This window comes from Tupaia chinensis, unplaced genomic scaffold (assembly GCF_000334495.1).
Source record: "Tupaia chinensis unplaced genomic scaffold, TupChi_1.0 Scaffold000320_2, whole genome shotgun sequence".
Lineage (NCBI taxonomy): Eukaryota > Metazoa > Chordata > Mammalia > Scandentia > Tupaiidae > Tupaia > Tupaia belangeri.
Genome location: NW_006159814.1, coordinates 256,096 through 277,593, shown reverse-complemented (window position 1 = coordinate 277,593; position 21,498 = coordinate 256,096). Strand labels below are relative to the sequence as shown.

General features: G+C 36.9%; 1 protein-coding gene across 1 annotated transcript in view; it reads left to right on the top strand.

Annotated features, from left to right (window-relative positions):
* The window catches only part of RBBP8 (RB binding protein 8, endonuclease), an 89,031-nt gene that overhangs the window by 26,904 nt on the left and 40,629 nt on the right, over positions 1-21,498 (top strand). Inside the window, 5 exon segments of the mRNA XM_014588986.2 lie at positions 1,657-1,769; positions 6,430-6,496; positions 15,178-15,353; positions 18,253-18,357; positions 21,207-21,304. Of these exon segments, the coding sequence (XP_014444472.1) occupies positions 1,657-1,769; positions 6,430-6,496; positions 15,178-15,353; positions 18,253-18,357; positions 21,207-21,304 (559 nt within the window).

Below are 21,498 nucleotides of genomic sequence, written 5' to 3'. Positions count from 1 at the left end.
CCCCCTGGGAGGGTGATTTCTCACTTTCTGTCTGTCTCTCTGTTTCTCTGGCAAGCACACATGCCCTATAGCAGAAAATTTCTCAAAAAAAAAAAAAAAAACCACAAAGAAGAAAAAATGCATTTGTAGTGGTGTACTCTTTTCCAATATATTCACTGAAAAAAATTATGTGTAAGTAGATGCACATATTTCAAACTCACGATTTTTAAGAGTCAGCTGTGGAACCTGCAGTTAGCCTAATCTATGTCACTGTACTCCCATGTAGCCAACCACGGTTCAAGTCCCAGACCTGTTGGCTTAAACTCACACCGGGCGCATGTGCATGTGTGCCCAAGATCCCGAGAGGAGAATGGAGAAGGAATTGTGGTGTGGCCATCCCCCTTGGGGGGGGAGGTGATTTCTCACTTTCTGTGTCTCTGTCTCTCTGTCTTTCTGGCAAGCGCAAATGCCGTATAGCAAAAAACCCCTCAAAAAAAAAAAAAAAAAAAGAGTCAGCTGTGTTTCCTTTTTCAGCATTCACAAGTATTTATTTTATAATCCGTATTTTTTAACACAATACAATGTGAATTTTACTAATAATGGTTTTTCTGAATGGTGAAAATACAAGATGATTTATTTCTTTGTATTCCTTGATGTTTATTATTCGTTGAACTAAAACAACTTTATTGAACAACTCACTATTTGTCATGTTATGCTGAGCCAACCAGATGCAAGGTTTTTTAAGCTATAATTTGGTTTGTTGGTACTGAATAGTGGTTCATATTTTGACCATGATAAGTAAAATCAAGATCAGTTTCCTAATTAATTAAGCTTCCTTTGAGAGAGGGGATTTTTTGGTTTGTTTGTTTTGGATTTAGCCATAGGGTTCATGTACTTGCTAGAGAGAGACAGAGAAAGACAGAAGTAAAGTAAGAAATCACCGCTAGGTCTAGGTTTTGAGCCTAGTTGGCCATGTGGGATCCAGTACCTTAACCTTAACCTCCACACCACCTGCTGGCCCCATGGATCGTTTTAAACTGGCAGATTTAAGTGGTATTGTAGCATTGTATTAGCATACATATGTTAAAATTATTATATCGTTAATCTAGTTGATATTTACTATATTTGCCATATGAATTCTTTAGATCTTATATAGTATAAAAGTGATGGAATTCAAACATAAGAAACTCTTCTGTCCCAGCCAACGTGCCGAGTGTATTGGACTATAGTGCTGTGGGCAACCACTGATTCATATCCTTGGGTTGTCTTAAAAAACACTCGTGGTGCTCAAGGTCTTGAGCTGGAGGGCTGAGGAAAGGGGATAATAGACCCTGTCTTTTTTTTTTTTTAATTTTTAAATTTAATTTATTGGGGTTTTTTTTTGGGGGGGGGGGTTTAAATTTGAGTAGAGAGAAAAAGAGAGGGGATGTGAGAAAGTGGGCTGCCAGGTCCAGAACTCAAACTGTGGTCAACCATGTGGGATTCCAGTGCCTTAACCACCACACCACCTGCCAGCTCGTGATAGACCCTGTTGAGAGTACTTTTCTCTCTCTCTCTCTCTCTCTCTCTTCATTTCTCTTGTACACACCCATTCTCTTACCATTTAAGAGAGAAAGAAAGAAAAAAAGAGAAAATATCTTTTAGTAGATGAAAAATATTTTTGTTTTTGTTTCTTAGGTTAAGAGCAGGATTATGTGATCGCTGTGCAGTAACAGAAGAACATATGCGGAAAAAGCAGCAGGAGTTTGAAAATATCCGGCAGCAGAATCTTAAACTTATTACAGAACTTAGTGAGTTTCCTTACTTCCTTCATTAAATATTTTAAAAATAATGTACCACTGTTAAAAATCTATTAGTAAATTACTCATAATCAGATGGGTTGTTCACATGTATTTTTCCTTATTAAGGTAAAAATTCATATGTTGTTTTTCACTTTTTTTGTAGATTTAATTTCATGCTTATTTTAATAAGAAACAGGGTACAATAAGATTATGCAAATACTGTTCATATTGGCCTTAAAGTCTCTCCAGTTCTAAGGCAAGGTACAAATTTCCTCTGGAAAATGTTCTGATTTACTTTTTGGTTTTATCTTTATTTCATGTAATTTGACTTCTTAGTCATAAATAAAACAACCCAGCCATTGGCATAATGGCTATGTCACTGAACTCCCATGCCGTTGACTATGGTTCAAGTCCCAGCCTCAGTGGCTTAAACTCACACCAGGCCCTGTGCGTGCATGCCCAAGATCCTGAGAGGAGAATAGAGGAGAAGGGATTGTGGCATGGCCATCACACGCCCTGGGGTGATTTCTTGCTTTCTGTCTCTCTATCTTTCTGTTTTTCTGGTGAGCACATGCGCCCTATAGCAAAAATCTCTCCAAATGTGTATATGTATGTGTGTGTGTGTGTGTGTGTGTGTGTATGTGTATATACACACACATATATATATATTGCTACCACCCCAGAATTCAGAATTCCTTTTTTCCTTTTTTTTAGATTTATTTTTTAATTCCATTTGTTATTGTTTTTTAATTTGACAGAGACAAAGAAAGGGAAAGGGAGAAAGCAAGTCACTAGCTCCAGGACTTAAACCATGGTCAGCCATGTGGAAATCCAGTGCCTTTAACCACTATTCCACCTGCAGGCCCCAGAATTCCTTGATTTTTATGCCACTTTTTTCTCTCTAGCCTGCCTTTTTCCCTTCCCAGTGTATCTCAATTTTGTCTATGTACTCATTTGTTGTAATCACTTCTAGTGTGTTTATTTTGAGAATTTCATATTTTATATCTTTAAACATTTAATTACTCTATGAGATAACTATTACCTGAAATACATGGGAATCTATGAGTTATCTTCTGCCAACTCTAGTGGTAAGTAAATTAGGATCCCTTTATTCCATTTCAGGTGTTCAGGCTTAAACTAGAGAGCTCAGATTTAGTCCCTCCCCCTAATTGCAGTGCTGATACCATTATCTGCTTACTAACACTGCTTGGGTTGAAGCTAACAGTTCTGGTTAGTTTTTATTGTTTGTGGTGGTAATATGGGAGTCCCTTGGATTTCTCTTCCTGTGAGCTTAGCAATTTGATAAAAATTAAGTTTTTATACAGGATCTAGGTGTTTTGTATTAAGACAACTATTTGAATACCTAATCCACTCTACCACCCTCAAGAGTTTGCTTAGCCCAGGGAGGTTGTTTCTGTTATTTTTCTATTTCCTCCTTTCTGGTCTCTCATTAGGAAGATACTGCATCCTTCATGCTGCCTAAGTTTTATTCTTCGTAAATGTGCTCTTTTCTCATGAATTCTAGAAGAATCACTTAGGAAATTGTAATTCTGTCATCTGTCACTTTATTTGCTTTCATCCCATATATTAAGTTTTTAATTTTGATGGTCTTTCTTTATCATGGCAGGATTTTTTTTTCAATGGATCCATAGATCTTTGAAATCTTTCTAATATAGTTATCTAATATCTAATAACTGATATCTTTACTATATTAAAACTATTTACCCAAAAATAGATTTTTCTTTTTGATTAGTTTTAAATTTAAATGAAAAAACTATTAGTTTTTTTCCAAGTATTTACTGTCTCTTCATTGTCTTTCTGTATTTATACATGTCTTTTAAATTGATTGGTTTTTATTAAATACAGTCTTAACCTAAGGGACAGTCCCTACTTTGCTAATAATCCAAGTTCTGGTTTATAAGAGCCTTACTCCAGTGGCTGAGAGGAGGAAGAGAGCATACTTGGCAGAAGAGATTTTCTGTAGGATATGTGGGGTAGTTTGTCTTCTGGGTGGGAAGGTGCCTTCTCTAGAGTTTTCTGTGAGTTGCTTAGGAGCACTGCTCTGATGTCCTTGTCTTAATATTTTTCTTAAATTTATTCCTTTTATGAGCAAGAGAGACAAAGACAGAACTCCCCCTCCCTCAACAGGCTCTTGATGGCATGATCCATCTTCAGTTTTACCCAGTCCTGGATAATGAGAACATCTCACGGGCCCACCTCATGGGCCCACCTCACAGACATGTGTGAGCCTGGTGTACTCAGGATAGTCTTTGGATATAAACCCAGAACCTTTCATGTGGGTCATCTTTGCAGAATATTGCATTTTACTGCTGCCTCACATCTCAGTATTTATTAACAGACTCTGGCAAAACTTTAGCCTCAGAAAAACTGTTCTCAACCCTTTATTTACCTATTCATTAGTTTCTGTTCCTTGCTACCTCTGATATTGGAATTGACGTGAGGATTTACTGGGGGGAAAATTTTTAAAGCCTTTTTTTTGTTTGGATTTTACCATAAGTCTGAGCCAATCTACTTTTAATGATACAGTATTTTTTTCTTAGTTCTGATCTGCTATTGGCACCCTTTCTGGCTTTCATTATTACCGTAGACTTACTTTTAGAGTTATTTTGTCATTTCATTTGGAGTTGGAAAGGGAAAGTCAAGTAATTTATGTCTTAATCAGAAACCTGAGGTCGTCTTTCACTTTGTCATCTCTGCAAAGGATGAATTGCCAAATACTACTGCCACTATAACTATTCTCCTGTCTGTCCTTACTTCTTGTTTCTGTACCTCCCCCATTAGTTCAAATACTTATTTCTTTTAATGATTACCTGACCTGTGATCTTGTTGCTATTTCTCACCTTTATATATGTTATAAATACTAACTGATCAACCTTCCCATCACTCATCACTGAAAAATGATAGCTCATAATCTTTAAGGTAAAGTTTTTGTTTCTTAGCCTGATAATAAAACTTTCTACTAGGACCAGCAGTTAGTGTAATGCCTATGTCACTGAACTCCCATGTAGTCAACCGCAGTTCGAGTCCTGGACCCGGTGGCTTAAACTCATGCAGAGCGCGTGTGCATACATGCCCAAGATCCCTAGAGGAGAATGGAGGAGAAGGGATTGTGGTGTGGCCATCCCCTCTGGAGGGTGATTTCTCGCTTTCTGTCTCTCTGTCTGTCTCTGTCTTTCTGGCGAGTGCATGTGCCCTATAGCAAAAACCTCTCAAAAAAAAAAAAAAGCAAAAATCTTTCTACTACTTACCATATATAGCCAGACTTCCTTTGTTTCACTCATTTTCTGCATAGAGTGGTCACCTGTTCCAGCTCAGCTCAGTTGTCCTGTCTTTGATGAATCTTTACCTGATCATTGTAAGAGCCCGGAATAACCTTTTTCTCCTTAGAAATTTTTTTATTTCTATTCTCTAATGTCCTGTCACTTCTAGTCATATAAAACAGGTTTATGTAATATCTTGTCTCTTCTATTAGAGGTTTTACTTTCCTTTATGTTATTATTCATATAAAAAATTTTTTTAGTTCCTCCACAGAACATAGTTTAATAACCTTATGTATTATAGATAGTCTAAAATATTTTTTAGTAAATATAAGAAAATATGTTTAGGGGCTTGCAGGTAACATGATGGTTAAAGGCGCTGGATTCCCACATGGTCAATCACGGTTCAAGTACCAAACCTAGCAGCTTGCTTTCTCCCTTTCCTTATCTCTGGTCAGATTAAAATATCACAATAACAAATGGAATTAATTGAATATTTTTTTAAGAAAAGAAAGAAAATATATTTAGATTTATATACCGCTAAGTTATTAAGAACTTTTCAGAATATGATTAACTTCTTTGGTAGAGGTTAATTATTATTTACTATGACTTCATTTCTTGGATCTACTCTTTTTAGTAAAATGCATGCCTTACTAGTGATGTAATATTAAGCATTGATGAGCTTTGTGCTGCCTTTGGTGGAAATCACAGCCCAAAATTGACTATTTGCTTTATAAAGTAAATAAGGATGAATAGGAAAATTTATTAGAGTAAGTTCAAGCTAATAGATACTACTTTGACACATATATTTGAATTACTGATACCATAATTATTCATGAAATATAGAGTATGACTGTGGAAGAAAATTTGACTCAATAAATGTGCTTATCTTATTAAAAATACTGATATTGTTATATTGTTTTATGATCAATTTATTTTAAGGTAAGTTACTCTTACTGAGTGGTAATTGAAATTAGTAAGACTGAGTAACCAGATGGAATGCTTTTTTTGTCCTCAGTATGAATAATTAGATAATACTCCCTAGTACATGAAGTATTTTAGTTTTTTTGCCCACAGCATTGCATAAATTTATTAGTTAATCAGTTACATGAGCTGGTACAGTGTGAGATGTAGTAATCATTACTTAGTAATAAATTAGTTTTGCACAGTAGTGTTAACCTTGAATAATATTATGACTTAGAATTACTGAGTCGTCGGGAAAGTTGCAACATATTTTTGCATGGAAAAACATAGGAAAATGTCATGACTTTCCCGATGACCTAATAGAAAACCTAATCATCTTCATAAATGGTAACATGTTATATTTTAAAAGCCTGACATAGATGTTAATATAACTATATTATGTGCCCTCTTTTTACATTGGTTTTAAGTGAATGAAAAGAATACTCTCCAGGAAGAAAATAAAAAACTTTCTGAACAACTGCAGCAGAAAATTGAGTAAGTATTTTTCCTAAATTGCCACAGAAAATAGAGTATTTTCCCCCAAGTTTTCTTTCTGTTTTCATTTATCTAGATAAACTGGCAATACCTTAAGAGCTGCAGATTTTATTTTTGAAAATTATGAAGTGTTCTGCAATAAAAAATCCAGACAGCTAGCCAGCTGGTATGATGGTTAAGGCAGCTGGATCTCACATGGCCAAGTCCTGAACCTAGTGACTTAAAAAACACACTGAGGGGGTGCCTGTGCATGTGTGCCTAAAAAGAATATTGGAGGAGAAGGAATTGTGGTATTATCATCCCCCTGGGGGGTTCTTCTCATTTTCTCTTTCTCTCTCTCTTTCTTGTAAATGCACATGCCTTATAGATCTTTTTTTTTAAAAGAATCTAAAGAAAATCAGTCTATTTTTGTTTTGAAAGTGTATATGAAGATTATGTATATGTCTTAGGTTATGGTATAAGTTTTTGAATGTTTAGAGAAAGTATCAACATTTTAATTAAAGCATTTTAATCTATACAATGATTTGTAAATGATAGAGAAATAATTAAAATATATTTTTATATTTCAAATAAATATATATATTTCAAATAAATGTTTTAATTTTTAAAATTTTTTCTCTTACCCTGTCCCAGAAGCTTTATAAAGCAAACTGAATAAATATTTCCTCTTATACTGTTCCTTTACTTGCCTTTCTTTTTAAGACATTTTTTTAATTGGCCAGAGGTCATGTGTACTTACAGTGGTTGAGGAAGAGAGAAAGCATCCCTCCAATGGGTAAGGTTTTACCACAATCTCTTTTCCTCCATTCCTCCATCCCATCAGTGTTCTGGGCACATACACACTTGCCTGGTGTGGTGTGTTTTTCAAGTCTCTTTTGGGGATTTGAACCATAGATGGTTCAATTACAGATGGCTATTTGGGATCCAGTGCTCTCTATACACAGTGCTTAATTGCTATACTACAAGAATGGCCCTATCCCCCACCCTCTTGGTTTTTAAGGGAGAGAAGAGGGGGTTTTTACTATAGAGAAAGAGACAGAAAGTGAGAAATCACCCCCTGGGGGGGATGACCACGCCGCAATCCCTTTCCTCCATTTACCTCTTGGGATTTTGGGGCATTCTCGCACACACGGCCAGCACGAGTTTTAAGCCGCTAGGTCCAGAACTCAAACTACAGTTAACTACATGGGAGTCCAGTGATGCAACCATTATACCATCTGCTGATCCTGCCCCCTTTGCTCTTAAAGAATAAATTTAATAACTTTTTTCCCTATGTCAGTTGTTCTTTTATGTGTTTTATGTTTATTATTTCTAATCTTCATTGTAATGCTTCAAAGTATTGGGTCATCAGAAAACTCATGACACAGGGCCAATGGTGGCATAGTGGTTCAGGCCCTAGACTCCCACATGGTCAACCACAGTTCAAGTCCTGGACCCGGTAGCTTGAAACTCATGCTAGATGCTTGTGCATGTTTGACCAAAATCCTACAAGAAAAATGGAGTAAAAGGGATTTCTGCGTGACCATCCCCCCTGGGGGTGGTTTCTCACTTTCTCTCTCTCTGCCTTTCTCTGTGTCTCTGGCAAGTACCCTATAGCAAAAAAGAAAAATAATCTTTATTCAAAAAGAAAAGTCATGACACATTTTTGCATAGAAAAATATGGCATGACTTTCTTGAAGACCTAATTATTATCCCTACTAATTTTATTATCCCTGCTTTATAAATGGCAAAAACAACCTCACAAAGTCAAATAACTTGCCTGTAGTCTCATAGCCAATAGATAATAAAACCATCATTCAGATCTATATCTTCTGATTTAAAAGCCTCAATTCTTTCCATTATGCAACAATGTCTCAAAAAGTAATATTTGGGACCAACAGCGTAATGGCTATGTCACTGGACTCCCACATAGTTGACCGCGGTTCGAGTCCTGGATCCGGTAGCTTAAACTCACATCGGGCATGTGTGCGTGCGTGCCCAAGATCCCGAGAGGAGAATGGAGGAGAAGGGATTGTGGCGTGGCCATGTATAAACATGTTTCATAGGTGGAATTAACATTCTTATCAGTGTACTTTGAGGAAATGGGTATCTAATAGAATTTAGTATTCTTCCCATGTGATTAGTCCACTGAATACTGATATCCAAAGAGAACTTTGAGGAGGCTTAATAGTCAGATAAGCAAAGGAGGCTATGGGATCACACTGAGATTATAAAATATGCATATGAAAATGTCAACGCGTTCTAATTTTACTCATGTTTTATAATGAAGAGAGGTTAGGACACAGATCCATAATCTTTTATGTACGATTCCAAAACCCAGAAGTTTTTCTTCTAAAATGTTTAGAAGCCAACCTCACCTGAACTGACAAAAATGTGATTTATAGTCTCGATGTATCCTACTTCATGTGAGTAATCATATGTTTTGCTATGAAAATGTGTTTCATTATAGGATAATGCCTCAGACTCCACTGGGGGTATATATAATAATGTAAATATGTTCTGTGTTACCTTTCACTTAAAAAAATAAAATCTAAATCTTGTTTGGTTTCAAGGATTCCAGATAAAATTTACATACATTAATTTATATTACATAATAGCACATGTAGCTTATGATATTTTGAACACGTAGGCTTTAATATTTATGAATTCCAAAGATAAATAAGAAACTAAGTACATAACAGTTAATACAGAATTGGATAGATCACTACCTCAAAAGCCATGGTGTATGGTATATTGAAACTTGATTGTTGTACATTTGGTAGAAATATGAAATCTAGGGACCAGCAGTTGGTGTAATAGCTATGTTGCTGGACTCCCATATAGTCAACTGCGGTTCTAGTCCTGGACCTGGTGGCTTAAACTCAAGCCAGGTGCTTGTGCGTGTGTACCCAAGATCCTGAGAGGAGAATAAAGAAGGGATTGTGGCATGGCTATCCCCCCGGGGGATGATTTCTCACTTTCTGTCTATCTCTGTCTGTCTTTCTGTCGAGCACATGTGCCCAATAGCAAAAACCTCTCCAAGAAAAAAAAAAAAAAAAAGAAAGAAATATAAAATTAATTAATTAAGAATTTATTTTTAATGTTCTCAAATATACAGATTCTTCCTGTTGAAGCTCATTGACATTTTGGGAAAGAAGTAAAGGCTAAAACTGAAAATAGTGGGCCAGCTGGTGACAAGGTGGTTAAGGTGCCTGGTTCCCACATGGCCAGTTGTAGTTCAAATCCTGCTCTGTGTGTGTGTGTATGTGTGTGTGTGTGCATGCACGTGCCCCAAATCACCAGAGGAAAATGGAGGAGAATGTTGCCATTCCTCTGGAGAGGAATGCTATCTCACTTTCTGTTTATCTCTCTCTTTCTAGTTAGTACATATGCCCTATAGCAAATTTTTCTAAAACAATCAGAACTTGGGAATTATAGTATCCACTTATCAATCATAAAGTGAGCTCAGGGCATATATGTTTGTTTAAGACATGCTTAGCCAGGCAACTTATTGCATCTTGAAGGTCTCTTGAAATTTAAGATAGTAGTAGTAGTTCTTATGAGTCACCTTTTGTAGTTTGTTCTCCTCAAAAAACTATCTTCTTGCTTGACATTCTTTTAAATATAGCATCTAGGGCCAGCTCTACAGCACAGTGGTTAAGTGCTTTTTCAAGGGGACCCTGATCCTATATGGCCAACCACAGTTCAAATCCTAGCCCCAGTGTGAAAAATTCTGATAACATGTTCTTCTGTGCCCATTACAGAATGGAGAAATGGAGAAAAAAGATTGCAGCATAACCAAAGATTGCAGCAAAGAACTCTGGGGAGTTCTTTCTCTGTCTCTGTTTCTGTGATGAGTGCATACCAATTAAGTTAAATTGATGGGGCTGGCAGGTAGCATGGTGGTTAAGGCTCTGGACTCCCACATGGCCAACCATAGTTCCAGTCACAGACCGTCAGTTTGCTTTCTCACTTTCTCTCTGTCTGTCTCTCTCTGGCCAAATTTTAAAATTATAATAATAAAAAATTAAATAAATAGTGTTTTAAAAAATAAATTATATTGGTAATTAATTAATTGGCAATTAAATCAATACATAAAATAGCAAGTGTCATCTGTTAAAGGCAACCTAGTTTTCTCTATCTAATTACATTAATGTTATGCTATTAGTACCTGAAATAGTCCTGAACTGTAAAAGAAATATTTGACTTATACTTCTGTTTGTTAAATACAGTGAATCTAACTTACCTGGGCTGTTTTTTATATTATAGAAGACTTACACGATAGGACAATTATTTAGTGACATTATAGTAAAAAATAATTCAGTATAAATTTACCATTGTAAAGTTTAAACTACACACACAATCAACTCTGTCACTCATCACAGAAAGCACACAATAAGCTGGGTATTGAGGTCATTGCTTTGTTTTGGGAAATTGTTTTAGGTCAGTGAAAGTAAAGAAATCTCTACACTTAAGATCTCAAAGGATGAACAACTTATTTCATTCAGCCACCTTTTTGAAGTTGAGTTCCTTGTTCTTCTTTAACAAATAGCCACTCTTTGAACACCTGCAGCACAAGTTCATTTTAGTGAGATGAAATTATTTCTTTTTTTTTTTTTTTGAGAGATTTTTGCTGTAGGGCATGCGCACTTGCCAGAGAGAGACAGAAAGCAAGAAATCACCCCCCACTCCCAAGGGGGATGGCCATGCCACAATCCCTTCTCCTCCATTCTCAACTACCTGGGAGTCCAACAACATAGCCATTACGCCAACTTCTGGTCCTGAAATTATTTCAAATTTCTTTCTAAGCTTGTATAGCTGTTTCTTCGTTTACAAGTTATATTTGTTAATTCTGATTTTGCCTTCTGGACCTTGTGGTACAAGTCTACCCTCTCTTCTACTTAACTTTCTTTTGGTACATGAAGAAGGGAAATCATGGCCTTCTTGGTCTTTTCCAGACTCAGTATCGTCCATTTATGAACTGATCCTCCTCACCTTATGACTCTTCAGAAGGTCATTTCTTTTTAAAAGATTTTTTAAAGTGTACTCTTCTTGTGACTCATTCACATTTCAGGTTGAATTTTTGTGACTAATAGACTAGCAGTCTGTGATGTGATTAGTCGAAGGTACGTCAGATATATCTTACACTCCGTTAATTTATAAGGCTTTCTTGATGACTTTAGTTTACTTTATTTCTCCAGAATAACAGAAGAATTGCCGAAAGAGATGAAACATTAGATATTAGCTCTATTGCATAGAATGATGACTGTAATAAATAATAATGCATTGTGTGTTTCAAAATTGCTGAAAGAGTTGGTTTTGAATAAATATGGCTCTACTACAGTGGTGCAGTGGTGATAACAGCACCAGTACCCTGGCTGACCGCACACTCTAAATGTGCGCATGTGTGGCCGTGATCCTGGCTGCGTGAAAAGAAGTGTATGTGAAGGGGGTTGTGTGTTGAGACTCTGTTGAAGATGCTTGGTTTTCTCTTTCTTCTCTGTCTCTCTCATGAAAGAGATGAACTTAAAAATTTTTTGTAAGTGTGAAGTGATGGATTTGTTAATTAGCTTAATCATTTCACAACATAAACACATATTAAGATGTCATATTATGGGACCAGCAGTTAGCATAATGGCTATGTCGCTGGACTCCCACGTAGTCGACCGCGGTGCAGGTCCCGGACCCGGTGGCTTAAAACTCACGCTGGGCACATGTGCGTGCGTGCCCAAGATCCGGAGAGGAGAATGGAGGGGAAGGGATTATGGCATGGCCATCTACCCTGGGCGGTGATTTCTCGCTTTCTGTTTCTCTGTCTCTCTGTCTGTCTGACGAGCGCACGCACCCCTATGTCAAAACCTCTCCAGAAAAAAGATGTCATATTGTACTCCATATACAACCATTATTTGCCAGTTAAAAATAAAATTTTTAAAATAAGATAGTAATTGTTGGGGACCAGCAGTTAGCATAATGGCTATGTCGCTGGACTCCCACGTAGTCGACCGCGGTGCAGGTCCCGGACCCGGTGGCTTAAAACTCACGCTGGGCACATGTGCGTGCGTGCCCAAGATCCCGAAAGGAGAATGGAGGAGAAGGGATTGTGGTGTGGCCATCCCCCCTGGGGAGGGGGGAGATATCTCACTTTCTGTCTCTCTGTCTGTCTGGCGAGCGCACATGCCCTATAGCAAAAACTTCTCCAAAAATAAAAAGATATTAATTGTTCAGATTGTTCCTTCATATAGAATATAAGATTGTAAGACCACAAGTAATACTGATATTATCCAGGAAATTTAAATGTAAATCTTTGTTTGGACAAAATTTATCTTTGCCTTCTAACTTTTGTTGTTGTAGGGCATGTGCACTCACTGGAGAGAGACAGAGAAAGAGAGAGAGAAAGTGGGAAATCCCCCTTCAATCCTTGAACCATGTGGGAGTCCAGCACTTTAACCACCACACCACCTGCTGGCTCCAGTGTGGCAAGTTTTATCAGCCTTAATTGATCTGACTTTTTCTCCTTTAAATTAATTAATTCATTATTATTTATTTTGACCAGAGAGAGGGGAAAGTGAGAAAGCAAGCCATCAGGTCAGCCATGTCACAGTCTAGTGCTTCAGCCATCATGCCACCTGCCAGCCCCATGTGACTTAAGATTTTTTTTTTCCTTTGAGATATTATTGCTAAGAGGTATATGCACAAGACAGACAGAAAGCTAGAAAGCACCTCCAGGGGGATGGCCATGCTGCACTCCCTTCTCCTCCCTTCTCCTTTTGGGATTTTTGGCACATGGGCACATGTGCACCACGTGAGTCTCAAACTGTCGGTCTGGGACTCAACTGTGGTTGACCATGTGGGATTCTAGTGCCTTAACCATTATACCACCTGCTGGCTTCATGACTTAAGTTTTAACAGGATTGTTATGACTACAGTGTCAAGAGTAGAGGGCAAGGGAGCCTAGAAAGAGTAAGTGATAGAAACTTGAACTCGGAAACCTATTTGAACTTAGTTGGTAAACTCATGGTCTGCATTTAATGATAATACTTGGCGTGGTTAATGATAGGGACTACTAGAGTCTGACTGCTGAGATTTAAATCTATCTTACTAATGACATAACTTTTTTTTAAAAGAATTACTTAATTTTATTTGTTCGTTCATTTATGGTTTTTTGTTTGCTTGGGTTTTTGTTTTGTTTTGTTTTGTTTGTTTTGGTTTTTTTTTTTTTTTTTTTTTTGTTATAAAGAGCGTCCACTCGCCCGAATTGCTATAGAGCGCGTGCACTCGCCCGAAAGACAGAGAGAGACAGAAAGCAAGAAATCACCCCCCAGGAGGGATGGCCACGCCGCAATCCCTTCTCCTCCATTCTCCTCTTGGGATCTTGGGCATGCACGGCGTGAGTTTAAGCCACCGGGTCCGGGACTCGAACCGTGGTCAAGTACATGGGAGTCCAGCGACATAGCCATTACCCTAACTGCTGATCCCTGTTTGCTTGTTTTTTAATTTGACCAGAGAGAGACACAGAGAGAAGGATAGTGAAAAAGCAAGCCACCAGGTCCGGGACTCAAACCGTGGTCAGCCATGTGGGAGTGTCCAGCGCCTTAACCATCATACCACCTTCTGGTCCCCAGTAATGACATTACTTCTATATCTTCATTTTCTCATTGGTGAGATGACAGAAATAACAATACTTCACAGAGTTTTGGTAATTAATTAATTATTACATGTAGAATTTTGAATCGTGCCTGCTAATATAGACACACAATAAATGTTGATACTTAAAAATGTTGGTATTATCGTCCTATATTTGTCATTTGGCAAATGTTGACTCTCTTATCACTATGTTTAACATTGTTCATTTCTTTTCTATAACTTATTTTGGTTTAGACTACAGAAGCTCTTGCCTGGACTGTTATACCACTATCTTAGTCAATCGCCTTGCCTTCTTTCTTTCTATGCCCTTCAACCTTATACAGTGTTACTAGATTGCCACATTACTTCTGTGCTCTATTATAAATTCTCTTTCCTTTTCTCTCTCTTTTATTATGTCGAAGTCTCAGAGAGCACATGTATGCACCAGAGAGAGAAAGGAAGCACTCCTCAAGGGGGTGTGATCATGCCACAATACTTTTTTCTTTATTTCTCCATGCCATCAGGATTTGGGCACATACGTACACATACCTGACATGTTTTTCAAGTCCCCAGGGTCCGGATCTGAATCATTCGGCCATGTGGGATCTGCCCACTGTATCGCACTTAACCATCGTATTATGGGGCCAACACTTTCCTATTGGCTTTCTGTTTTGTGCACACTTACTCAAGTGCTTCTTGATATCGTAATCTGATTTACCTTTCATGTGGTTCTAGCATGCCTTCTCGAAGTATATATTACTTCATGCCTTTATTGAAACCACATGGATCCTCTATTTAACTTTTCTGCCATGTGAATATTTTTAATTTATCCTCCAGTGCCACAAACTGCATTTTCTACTTTATATCTCACAATAATATGTCTTCCTTGGTTCTATGATCATTTGCATTCTTCTTTAATCCTTAGATTTGGAATATTAAATGTAGGAGATTACATCTAAGGATGCAAGCTGTGATACATAGCTTGAAACTTGTGTTCTACTATGATTTCATACTATACAGTAGATGTTTTAATAAATACTTGTTGAATTGATTTTATTTCAATTGTCATTTTGCTCTAGGAATGATCAACAGCATCAAGTTTCTGAGTTCGAATGTGAGGAAAATGCTATTCCAGATTCACCAATAACAGCCTTTTCATTTTCTGGTGTTAATCGGCTGCGAAGAAAGGAGAACCTCCATGTCCGATACATAGAACAAACACATACTCATTTAGAGCACTCCCTGTGCGCAGATGGTAAGGGTTTGAGCTGTATTTTAGATATTTGGTTTTGTAAAAATGTATTTCTCTATTCTTACTTTTGATGTTATCCAATCTAGTGGAAGGAAGATAATCATTATTCAGTAATATATGGCACATTATGAGTTTAATTTCCATCACGAAAGTGACTAAGAAGGCGTTTTCTGTTTGTAGTATGTATAGATATCTGTTGCTCATCTGAATATGCAAACCCTCAGCATTTTGTAAATATAGTAAATAGTTTCTTTTCCTCTTCTCTTTTTATTTTAGAAATATTCTTGTGTGTCCATATCTGCATGAGATAGAAGGAAAGAGGAAAGGAACTGATTGCTAATTTCGATCTCCTATTTCCCAGGTCTCATGCTGAGTGATTTGTTTATGTTTAGAAAGGTTAAATAACTCACTCAAGCTTAACTGACAAGTTAGGTGGATGAGTCAAAATACAGCAATGGGTCTTTTTGGCTTTATACTCTACTTCCCAGGGCTTTACCCAGACAATCATGCCATTAGGGCTATCTTTGGCTAATTTTGTTGCCATATGGGGAAAATCAAGAATTACCTTTATAATGTACCTACTTTGTGGCTTATCAATGGCATATTTCTGATTTCAGCTGTTTACCATTTTTGCTAAATATCTTATAACTATCTTTTCATATAGTTCTGAAATTTATCGTGTGACATGACACAATGATTATTCCTTTAATATTAATCCAAATAAAGTGATAAAGACCTTAAGTTTTTTCTTTAAAGAATTATTTAAATTTATTTATTTATTACTATTTGATATACTACAGGGCATGTGTATTCACCATAGAGACAGACAGAGAGAGGGAAGGAAAGTAAGAAAGCAAGCTGCCAGGTCCAGGATTCAAATTGTGGTTGGCTATATAGGATCCCAGCACCTTAACTACCATGCCACCTACTACCTCCAAGACTTTAACTTTTTATCTGTTTTTTTCCTTAGAGAGAAATTTTTATTACAGGGTGCATGCACCTGCTGGAGAGACAAAGAAAGTGAGAAATCACCCCCTAGGAGGGATGGCCACACTGTAATCCCTTCTCCTCTATTTTCTTTTTGGAATTGTGCACATGTACCTGGCATGATTCAAGCTGCTGGGTTTGGGACTCCAACCATGATCGATCATGTGGGACTCCAGTGCCTTAACCACTACGCCACCTACTAGTCCTCAAGACATTAACTTATAATCTAAACTATTTTTAACAAGGAAAACATTTGAAAGGAGGAGGTGTATATAGTTACAGAGATATTTATATAATACAAGTAAGTTGACCACAGAAACTATGCCTTTAAAAGGATAAGTAGATCTTATTCTTTGTTAGTGAAAAATTGACCGTCTTTGTCTTCATTTTATATGAGTTTGCATCACCATCTAGTGGAAATCAAAAGAACTGTTCAAAATCCAATACATAATTAAGAAGTAAATTAGAATGTAAAATTGTAGATCTCTATTAAACATTCATTGGCCTCTTATCCTGCTGTCAGGACATGACTCATTATAGATAATTATCTATATAATCTAGATCATGTTTAAATCATTAAGAATATCAGAAAATAAATCACAGCAATTTTCTTTATTAACAAAGGCCTTTTTTTCCCCTATATTGTTTACATGCTTCTAGTTTATTTCTTCATTGTATGAAAGAGTGAATAGCTATTTAAAATTTGGGGCCAGCCAGTGGCACAGTGGTTGAGGTAGCTGGATCCCACATGGCTGACTGTATGGTTCTAGTCATGGACCCAGCAACTTGAAAAATATACCCAGAGTATGTGTGTACATGCCCAGAATTCAAAAAGGAGAAATGGAGGGGGCGGAATTGTAGCATGACCATCCTCCATTATGGGTGCTTTCTCATTTTCCCTCTCTATTTCTCTGTCTTTCTCTGACAAGCACATGTGCCTACTAGCAAAATTGTAAATAAATAAATAAATAAAGATAGATAGATAGATAGATAAGATTTGTTTTAATTTGTTCATATAATTTTTTTAACTTAGAATCTGAAAAATTGCTTTAAATATATAAGATAACTTTTAAGACATGCAGATTACTTTAAAATAAGTTTTAATTGATTTATTGACTAAATAGTTCTATTCTCTTTCTAACTACCTTTGTTTATTTTAAAGTTTGTGGTTTATTTTCAAATTACAATTAGTAAAGCTCTGTTTCCCTTTGTCCTTCTTTTGTTTTTCTTTGAATTAAATTCTTAAACAGTAGAATGATTTCTAATAAAGCATGTTTCAGCATATCCTTTCAGAATGTGAAAATTCTGAAAGATTGTGGAGATATATAATACACTGTACATCTTAAGTTAACATGCTGATTTAAAATATACACAGGGAGGGACCAGCAGATGGCCTAATGGTTCTGTTGTTGGACTCCCATAATTGACTGTGGTCCAAGTACTGGACTCAGAGGCTTAAAACTCATGCTGGGGGCATGTGTATGCGTGCCCAAGATCCTGAGAGGAGCACGGAGGAGAAGGGATTGCTTTCTGTCTCTCTCTTCCCATCTCTCCAGCGAGCACATGTGCCCTTTAGCAAAAAGCTCTGTTAAAAAAAAATAAATAAAATATACGTGTGTGTGTGTGTGTGTGTGTGTGTATACACACACATACACAAGGAAAGGAAACATTAAAATGTTACTCTAGATGATGAAATCAGAAGACATTTGTCCATTCTAATCTTCTTCCACTGTTGTAACTGGCAGCTTTGTTTCTTAGTGAAAGTGAAATAACTTCTAAGAGTATGAAAATGTCAATAAAATAGTGTCTGTAATGCATTTAAAGACAGCTTTGTATTGACTTACCAAAATAATATTTCGGTAATACTTTTTGTCACCATTGTTTATTATGTAATCTCTCTTCTTTTTCCCTATAGAACTGAAAAAAGTTTTCAAGGCTTCAACTAATCTACAACATAAGCTTAATGAAAATGAAATGCTAGTGGCTGACACCTGTGATCAAAGTCAGTCTCCAGTGACTAGTAAGCAAGATACTTATAAGTTTAGAATTTGTGGCTATTGGTAGGCAGGAGTAACAAGCAGTATTAATTAGGCAATATTTTTAAGTTTTTTTTTTATATATAATTCTATTTATTTTACTAGTTGTTTAAAGGCTTGTTTCATATTGTCAAGTAATGTTATCCTACTATTAATTCATATTAATACTCCATCCATACTAATACAAATTGCTAATAATTTCATGTGAAGAAGACTTTCTTGTGGTTTACCTATTCATTCAACATATACTTAAATGTCTTCTGTATATCAGGCACTGAGAAACAAAGCCCTTGCTCTTACAGAGCTTACAACCTAGTTGGGGAGAAAGAAAATGAACAAATAGCAGCGTAAGAAGGGATATTAGAAAACCTTTCATAAAGTAATATTTCAACAGAGACTGAGGGAAGCAAGTGAGTCCTGGGGTATCTGAAAGAAGAGCAACCCAGACAGAGAAATCGGCAGCACAAAGGCCCTGAAGAGAAGGTGCCATTTAGTTTCAAATACATTAAGGAAGCCTGTGTGGCTGGAGCAGAGTGAGTGAAAATAAGATTGGTTTGGGCAACAGGAAAGGTAGAATTGCTTTTTACTGAGAGGAAGAATGAGACCAGTAGGTTTACAGATTGTAGGTTGGGATTGGCTAGAAATTACTCCACTCATGGCATTTGAATTCACTGATATACTGTATATCTATTTAAATACTATATGTATGTATTTCTGTGGGGTTTTTTGGCATAAAAAGAGTAAGATATTTTGCCTTCCCAAGAACCAATTTTTTACCCCCTTGGAAGCAATATTGCAGCTGTTTGAGATAGTATTTTGGAAGTTTTTAAAAATGAGGAGGAACCAAAGTTGAAAAGTGATCTGTTGGAGCCAGCAGGTTGCATGGTGGTTGGGTCACTGGACTACTACATGGCCAACCATGGTTTGGGTACCAAATCTGGCAGCTTGCTCTCTCACTTTCTCTCTCTCACTTGCTCACTCTGGTGAGCACACATGTCCTATAGCAAATTTAAAGAATTTGCTGATAAAATTTTTTAGAAAAGAAAATTGATCTATCAATATATTCAATATCTCTACTTTCTTGGGACCAGCAGTTGGCGTAATGGCTATCTCGCTGGACTCCCATGTAGTTGACTGCGGTTCAAGTCTTGGACCCGGTGGCTTAAACTCACACCAGGCGCGTGTGCGTGCACGCCCAAGATCCCAAGAGGAGAATGGAGGAGAAGGGATTGTGGCATGGCCATCCCCCCTGGGAGGTGATTTCTCGTTTTCTGTCTGTCTCTGTCTTTCTGGCAAGCGTACACACCCTATAGCAAAAACCTCTCCCAATATATATATTCATTATCTCTACTTTCTTAAGTCTTGTTTACTCTCATCTACTATAGTTTTGATTCTACTCCCCCTTCTCCACCCAACCCTGCTCCTACAAGAGAGAAAGAGAAAGGGGTACAGGAGAAGGAAGGAAGAAGAGGAGAGAAGAAGAAGAAGGAACAGAGAGAGAGAGCACATCTCGCACCCTTTGTCTTACTCATTACACTAGAACTCATTCTGCAAAAGTCATCAGTGTGGGACCAGCAGGGGGCATAGTGGTTAAGGTGCTGGACTCCCACTCAGACCGTCGGCCAGGATTTGAGTCTCGGACCTGGCTGCTTGAAGCTCACACTGGGCACATGTGTGTGTGCCCAAAATCCCTAGAGGAGAAGGGATTGCAGCATGGTAATTTCTTGCTTTCTATCTCTCTGGTGAGTACACACGCCATATAGCAAAAATCTCTCCCAGAAAGAGTCATCAGTGTTATTATTCTCAAATCTATATGCTCCTGCTTATTCTCATCTCATTTTCTTTTCATAGAGGAATCTCACTATTCTGCTACTACCTATATGCTAATAAGTCCCAAATCTATATCTCTGTCCAAGATATTTATCCTGAATTTCAAACCAGTATATTTTGCCTGCTGTTGAATATCTCTACCTAGAAATTCAACTTCGGCATTTCCAAAATTGAAACTTTACTGTGAAAAGTACTTTTCATGTTTATATTTACAGTCTCAGTGAATAACATTGTACATAACCTCTTTCTGTTTCATAAATGCAAAAACTTTGAGTCATCCTGGGTTCTTCCTTCTTCATCTCTTTTGAAGAGATGACCAAGCTGCATGGTTTGAGTCTCAGACCCAGCTACTTGAGAAACACACTGAGCACATACATGCATACCCCAAATCCTGAAAGGACAGAGAGATGAAGAGGAGGGAAGTGCAATCATCCCCCATGGGAGATACTTTCTCCTTTCCCTTTCTTCCTGCAAGTGCATGTACCTTCTTGCAGCTAAATATTGATACTCATCCTGTATCTTTTTTAAGAATTATTTTATTTATTTATTTATTTATTTATTTATCTTAATTTGATCAGACAGAGAGAAGGTAAGCCACCAGGTCCAGGACTCAAACCATAGTTGGCCATATGGGAATCCAGTGCCCTTAACCACCATGCCACCTGCCAGCCTCCTCGTGCTGTATCTTAAGTTATAATAAATCCATTATTAATCCATTTTATGATTCCCCTCTCAGTGGCGATAATAAAAGTAATCTGTCTACTGCATTCAGTTCATTTAAGAAAAGCAGAAAACTTAACTGAAAAATTAGAACCAGCATAGAAACCAAATACCTGCAATTTAATTGTAATTTACAGTAGATATTTTGAATTTTTTTAATACCGAATTTTAAATTTTCTCTAGTGCTGTCTTATAAAGTAGTTCTTTGAGCCTTTTAATTTCTTTTTTGTAATTTTTATAGACATAGTTTCTATAGTTATATAATTGTTTATTTTTCTTTTAGAAACACACGGAACAAGCAGTTATCCCACTGATAAGTCATCTTTTAATTTAGCTACAGTTGTTGCTGAAACACTTGGAGTTAGTGTTCAAGAAGAATCTGTAAGTATTTACTTTGGTGATTATATGAATTAATTAATATGTCCTTTTAGATCAGTTCTTAGAGAATGCAGCAAGATAAAAGATATTTTATCAATGATTATTAAATGCAGGGCTAGAACAAAACTAATGTCATTAGAAAGGCCCACGCATATAAGCAGCCCCAAGCAATCCCAGAAATTTCTGGAGTGTTTAGA